This window comes from Scomber japonicus, chromosome 22 (assembly GCF_027409825.1).
Source record: "Scomber japonicus isolate fScoJap1 chromosome 22, fScoJap1.pri, whole genome shotgun sequence".
Classification (NCBI taxonomy): Eukaryota; Metazoa; Chordata; class Actinopteri; order Scombriformes; family Scombridae; genus Scomber; species Scomber japonicus.
In genome coordinates, this window is record NC_070599.1 from 7,932,811 (window position 1) to 7,939,563 (window position 6,753).

General features: G+C 38.4%; 2 protein-coding genes across 2 annotated transcripts; both read right to left on the reverse strand.

Annotated features, from left to right (window-relative positions):
* Window positions 1-142: 142 nt before the first annotated feature.
* On the reverse strand, window positions 143-1,688 carry LOC128383290 (uncharacterized). Its single transcript, XM_053342901.1, has 5 exons — window positions 1,631-1,688; window positions 784-1,491; window positions 534-653; window positions 401-444; window positions 143-259 (listed from the first exon to the last, which is right to left on the reverse strand). The coding sequence occupies exons 1-5, from the start codon at window positions 1,686-1,688 to the stop codon at window positions 143-145; spliced, it is 1,047 nt and encodes a 348-aa protein (XP_053198876.1).
* A 2,078-nt stretch (window positions 1,689-3,766) lies between these two features.
* On the reverse strand, window positions 3,767-5,270 carry LOC128383289 (uncharacterized). The gene is made up of 5 exons (XM_053342900.1): window positions 5,213-5,270; window positions 4,386-5,096; window positions 4,134-4,256; window positions 4,011-4,054; window positions 3,767-3,883 (listed from the first exon to the last, which is right to left on the reverse strand). The coding sequence occupies exons 1-5, from the start codon at window positions 5,268-5,270 to the stop codon at window positions 3,767-3,769; spliced, it is 1,053 nt and encodes a 350-aa protein (XP_053198875.1).
* Between the last annotated feature and the right edge of the window lie 1,483 nt (window positions 5,271-6,753).

Here is a 6,753-nt window from a genome sequence, read left to right on the forward strand (position 1 = left end):
AGATCACACACACAAAAAATAGTATCCTAAAAAAATACAAAAGTACAGCAAGAAATGAAAGAAGCTGTTCAAACTTTTTTTTCAAACCTAAAAGTAAATCTATGTTACACCTCCAAAGAGACACTACACAAAAGAAACAGTTCTACTGCTTTACGCTGTAGTACACACATTCACTCCAGGTTTGGTCCTTCTGTCTTCGTCTGTTGGTCAGGTTCACACTTACAGCAGCATAATACAGCTTGTCTCCATCTTTGTAACCCTGGTAACAAAGTATATATCAGTACATTATGAATGATATTGACACAAAAACACTGTCCAAAAACAGTTAAATGTTGCACTGGATGTTAAAAAATTACATCAGCAGAAATTAAACAAGTAATTAATACATTTAATTTTTTACCTTTGCATTGACTGTGAAGGGAGCTGAATTTCTTGCTTGAGATCCTGGTTGTGAAACACAATTTTTTTTTTATTCCAATGCCATGTTCAATTGAATGCAAGGGTAATGAATGCAAGCAGATATAAATATTTACCTGTAGATTGGCTGTTTATCTTCATCTTGTACATTGAGAAAGCCAGTAAAACACTGAGGATGGTGGTGAACGCCAAAGCTCCACTCACAAAATAGAACAAGACAGGAGAGTCTACCTCATCTGTAGAGAGTCACATATAATGAGATATTACACAACTCTCTGATTTATCTCTATTTTGACTTTTTAAGTTAAATTAGAGAGTAGTCATGTCTTTATCAGATGAAACAATTTATGCTAGAAAGTTACTTACTGCAAACATCCAGTTTGGTCCCGTCTCCAAACAGTATCTGTCCACATGAGGCGACAGCACAGTAGTAGGTCCCAGCATGAGAAAGATTCAGACTCTTCATCGGCAAGTTGTAGACACAGGTGTGTGTTTGTGTGCTGGTGTTCCTCTCACACTGATCATTCCTGCCTCCATGTGTGTAAATGAGTCCTGGATGAGATTCTTCAGAGTTTTTGAACCAGTAAACACTGTGTTCTCCATCATCACAGGTCCCAGTGTGTACTGTACAGTTCAGAGTCACAGAGCCTCCTGGCTGGATGCTCTCAGATGCCGACTGATGCACCAAAGCTTGGATGTTCAAACCTGAACTCTTTACACTGACAATGATGTTCTTTGAAAATTCAAACGTGTATAAAAAGCAACAAATGCAATAATACGTAGCTGAGTCTGAAATGTGTAAATCTGTGATCATCAAGTGATTTGTACTGTGTTCAGTGTCCAGTGTGAAGCGTGGATTATTCTTGAATTCATCATAGAAAGTGCCATTCATGTCAAATGTATAGAATGTGGAGATGAGCCTTGGTTTCTGTCCCAGAGTTTGCTTATACCAGTAAAGCCTTGCCGCTACATCACCTTTATCGGAACATTGCAACGTTACACTGTCACCAACATTAGCTGATATAAAATCACTGTCTTGAGGAACAGTAGATGTGAGTTTCAGAGCAGTTTGAGCTGAAATGAGAAATGAAGCAAATGTATTATTAGTAAGTTAGTGATATGATTTGTAATTAGTACATTCAAGATATTACAATAATTTGTATGAGAAGTGACCATGAAGACAGAAGTTTAAGTAAAAGAAAAAAAACCTCACCTGTTTCACCCAAAAACAGACATGTGAGATAGAGAGCAAACATTGTAGATGTCATCATGTTCAACTTGCTGACTGAAATGCAAAGAGCACTGATCTTTTCTTCACTCTTCTGAGACAAGAATGCATTCCATTGGCCAATCTGAAGTCATACCGCATGTCCTACTTAAGAAACATTACCACATGTGACCTAAAATGTCAAGTGCGCTTCTTGACTATATTCATATGATGACACAAATGTGTAACAGTTATCCATGTCAGCATTAAATGTAAAGTCACTTAAAATGTAATATCCAGTACAAACATGTAGGAGAACACAGTGGACAGATTTGAATATTTGTTAAATACCTGCTGTACACTAGAAACACAGCACTCAGTAGCTAGATGTGATAGTAACTCAATGAGGAAGATTTTTAGAGTATATCGTTGTTATAAAACCCACATACAAATAGCCACATGCTTTCTTTTAAATGATCTAACTGTGGACAGCACTGTTTCTGAACAGAGATGTCTCTGTTTTTCTAATGTGTTTGTTTGATGCTTTCAGAATCATAATGATTTATATGTATCTCCATTTTAGTGGACTGGCAGCAGAAGTCAAATAAAGTCAGTTCAATCAGCAGAATATGGACATAAAGTTAGACAGGTTTTTTCCTTTGTAACTGCAGCTTTTCATCTTTCAAAGTCAAAATAATAATTCGCTTGATAAGGACCTGCTGTTTTGAGTGTTGAATGGGTTTGGACTACTCTTCTGAGATTGCAAACACATTTATATCCTGTTCAAACTACAAGATGTTTTTCTTTTGACATACACTGATTTCACCAAAACATTAAAACCACTGACAGGTTAAGTGAACAACTTATGGGTCAAGGTATCCCCAAAATGGCAGGTATTGTGGGGTCTTCTCTGCATGCAGTGGCCAGTTCCTACTAAAAGCAGTCCAAGAAAGGAGAACTGGTGAACTGAGAACAGGATCATTGGCACCCAGTGCTCACTGATACACATGGGAAGCAAAGGTTAGCCCATCTGGTCCAATCCTACTGTCACACAGATTGCTGAAGAAGTTAATACTGACTGTGATAGACAGGTGTCAGAACACACAGTGCATAACAGCTTGCTGTGTACAGGGCTGCAAAGACACACAGTCAGTGTTACTATGCTGACATCTGTCCACTGCTGAAAGCAACTACAATGGGCATGTGTGCATCAGAACTGAACCATGGAGCAATGGAAGAAGGAGGCCTGGTTTGATAAATCATATTTTCTTGAACATCATTTGGATGGTGGGATTGAGTGCATCATTTACCTGAAGAAGAGATGGCAGCAGGATGCACTATGGGAAGAAGGCAAGCAGGTGGAGGCAGTGTGATGGTCTGAGCGATTCCGATACCATTCATGTGGATTTCACTTTGACACCAAGGACGTGCACAATTATGGGCTATTGTTGCCCATACTTGTGCCCATTTGCCCTCTTTGGCTGAGCTGCCCCTCCCCCCTCTTCCCGGATGGAAAAAAATGAAATAAAATGTATTAATTTAGCTGTTGCAAAAATGTATAACCACTGTATTTCCCAAAAGCCTTTCCCCTCTTAAACCTGATTTGACATCACTGTGAAAACAAAACAGCGGCAGCAGCAGCTTCAGTCCTCCATCAGTATGTAACTGGATGTGTTCAGTCACAGTGCTGCTGTTCACGCCGATCATGATGAAGCGGCAATTAATGCTACATGGGAATGAATTCACACCCATAGACAATATCACAAGGACAAAGTTTTCCATAATCAACTTATATTATTTATTATTTGATCATGGTTGCATAAAATGTATATGAAAGTACTTATATTGTTAAACCATTACATGTGAAATAATCAGTTGGAATACAAAGCCATGAGTCAGTTGTGTAGCATTAATTGATCAGTTTAAACATACACTAGCTAAAGGACATTTTTTCAGTATATTTTCAAGTATTGAAATTGTCTCAGTATGTTAAATACATGTTGTTTTCTTGTACACCTAAAACATATATCTTATATTTTGACTACACACCACAAGGAAGATATGAAAACATATTTATCTCAAAATCTATACTTTGAAAAAAATAATCTTACTTAAAAAGCAGAAGTGTAACATGTAATTGTACTACTTTACACTGGAGTACACACATTCATTGTTGGAGTTGTTCTTCACTCTTCTTGATCTGTTGGGCAGCTTCACACTAAAAGCAGCATAATGCAGGTTGTCTGTGCCTTGGTGATCCTGCTAACAACATATGTAAAAGTTGATAATAGTATGGATCTTAACAAATATAAAACTAATTGTGAACTAAAACTGATAATACAAAAATTGGGTTTAGGTATTAACTCCGATGTTTAAAAAGTTTTACCTCGCCATTTGTTGTGGAGGGAGCAGAAAGTGTTGCTTGAGACTCTATTTGTGAAAACAGAAAAAGTAATTTTATTCCAAAGCCATGTTCAGTTAACATAAACTCTCAGATATAAACAGTTACCTGTAGATTGAAAGCTGTTTCTCTTCATCTTGTACATTGAGAAAGCCAGCAAAACACTGAGGATGGTGGTGAATGCCAAAGCTCCACTCAAGAAATACACCAAGACAAGAGAGTCTACCTCATCTGTAGAGAGTCACATATAATGAGATATTACACAACTCTCTGATTTATCTCTAATTTGATGTTAAGTTTCAATTAGATAGTAATCATATCTTTATCAGATGAGATATTGTCTGCTAGAAAGTTACTTACTGCCAACATCCAGCTTGGTCCCGTTTCCAAACAGTATCTGTCCACATGAGGCGACAGCACAGTAGTAGGTCCCAGCATGAGAAGGATTCAGACTCTTCATCGGCAAGTTGTAGACACAGGTGTGTGTTTGTGTGTTGGTGTTCCTCTCACACTGATCATTCCTGCCTCCATGTGTGTAAATGAGTCCTGGATGAGATTCTTCAGAGTATCTGAACCAGTAAACACTGTGTTCTCCATCATCACAGGTCCCAGTGTGTACTGTACAGTTCAGAGTCATAGAGCCTCCTGGCTGGATGCTCTTAGATGCCGACTGATGCACTACAGCTTGGATGTTTAAACCTGAACCCTTTACATTGAGAGGAGTTCCCTTCACAAATTTTAACATCATTGAATTACCACATGCACAGTAGTAAGTAGCCGAGTCTGAAATCTGCAAATCTGTGATTGTCACGTGATTTTTACCATTTTCAGTGTCCAGTGTGAAGCGTGGATTGTTCTCGAATTCATTATAAAAAATGCCCTTCTTGTCAAATGTGTAGACAGTGGAGATGAGCCTCGGTCTCTGTCCGACAGTTTGCTTATACCAGTAAAGCCTTGTTGTATCATCATCTTCACAGTAACATTGTAAAGTTACACTGTCACCAACATTAGCTGATATAAAACCACTGTCTTGATGAACAGATGAGTTGAATTTTAGAGCAGTTGTCTGAGCTGAAGCGAAATGAGAAATAAAGCAAAAGTTTTGTTGGAATACAATTCATTGTAATCAGTACAATATTACAATCACTCTTTAAGATACAATTTGGAGTCATAAAAACACAACTCACCCCATTTGCCCACGAACAGACATGTGAGATAAAGAGCAAACACTGGAGATGTCATCATGTTCAACTTGATGTGTGAAATGAAAAGAGCACTGATCTTTGCCTCACTCTTCAGAGACAAGACTGCATTTGATTGGCCAACATATTCTACTAAGGAAACACGGCCACATGTTAACTGCCATCTATAACGTGAAGTTTGTTTCTTGACTGTATTCACATGAGGATATATATATGTAAAAACAAACCTAACAGCTCACCATCTTGGCATTAAAATGAAATTGAATAGTAATTAAATATCTAGTACAGACACTGTAGTACAGACATGCAGCAGAACACAAAGTACAAGCTTGAACATGTACTAAATCACCCGATGAAGTACACCAGAAACACGTGATGGTACATATTATGATCTAACTGTGTATTGTCCTGAATAAGCAGAACATTGTTTCTGAATTCCATTTACCTCCATTTCAGTGGTCTGGCAGTAGAAATAAAATAAAGTTGGTTCAGTCAGCAGAATATGGACAGAAAGTGAGACAGGTTTTTTCCTTTGTTACTGCAGCTTTTCATCTTTCTGTGTCAAAATAATCAGACAAATTTGGCTTGACAAGGATCTGCTGTTTGAGTGTTTAAGATGTTTTGGTTAAATGGATACTCTTCTGAAAGTGTGAACGTGCTTATATCCTGCTGAAAACCACAAACTGTTTTTCTCCTCTACATACATTTATAGTAAAAAAAGTGCCAAAGACAATTAAGAATTCATGACCATTGTATTTCCCAGAAAGGTTTTTCACTCTTAAACCTACAACACAACAGCAGCAGCAGCTTCAGTCCTGTATCAGTGTGTAACTGGATGTGTTCAGTCACAGTGCTGCTGTGCACTCTGATGCAGTTCATTATACAGTCAATGCAGTGATGTGTGGTGAGTCAGAGTAATGCACATAAAGCACCTACAGTGGGGCAAAAAAGTATTTAGTCAGCCACCAATTGTGCAAGTTCTCCCACTTAAAAAGATGAGAGAGGCCTGTAATTTTCATCATAGGTACACTTCAACTATGAGAGACAGAATGGGTGGAATGAATCCAGGAAATCACATGGTAGGATTTTTAATGAATTAATTGGTAAATTCCTCGGCCTCAGCCTGAATCTGCAATAGGTAAGCAGCTTGGTGTGAAGAAATCAACTGTGGGAGCAATTATTAGAAAATGGAACACATACAAGACCACTGATAATCTCCCTCTATCTGGGGCTCCATGCAAGATCTCATCCCATGGGGTCAAAATGATCACAAGAATGGTGAGCAAAAATCTCAGAACCACACGGGGGGACCTAGTAAATGACCTGCAGAGAGCTGGGACCAAAGTAACAAAGGCTACCATCAGTAACACACTACGCCACCAGGGACTAAAATCCTGCAGTGCCAGACGTGTCCCCCTGCTTAAGCCAGTACATGTCCAGGCCCGTCTGAAGTTTGCTCGAGAGCATTTGGATGATCCAGAAGAGGATTGGGAGAATGTCATATGGTCAGATGAAAACAAAATAGA

Excerpts from the sequence above, each read along its gene's own strand:
- LOC128383289 (XM_053342900.1), bottom strand. The coding sequence starts at position 5,270 with ATGATGACATCTCCAGTGTTTGCTCTTTATCTCACATGTCTGTTCGTG. Across the intron at positions 5,097-5,212 it reads TCTGTTCGTGGGCAAATGGG|CTCAGACAACTGCTCTAAAA; the intron begins GTGAGTTGTGTT and ends ATTTCGCTTCAG. Across the intron at positions 4,257-4,385 it reads GACCAAGCTGGATGTTGGCA|ATGAGGTAGACTCTCTTGTC; the intron begins GTAAGTAACTTT and ends GACTCTCTACAG.
- LOC128383290 (XM_053342901.1), bottom strand. The coding sequence starts at position 1,688 with ATGATGACATCTACAATGTTTGCTCTCTATCTCACATGTCTGTTTTTG. Across the intron at positions 654-783 it reads GACCAAACTGGATGTTTGCA|ATGAGGTAGACTCTCCTGTC; the intron begins GTAAGTAACTTT and ends GACTCTCTACAG. Across the intron at positions 260-400 it reads CCTTCACAGTCAATGCAAAG|GGTTACAAAGATGGAGACAA; the intron begins GTAAAAAATTAA and ends CTTTGTTACCAG.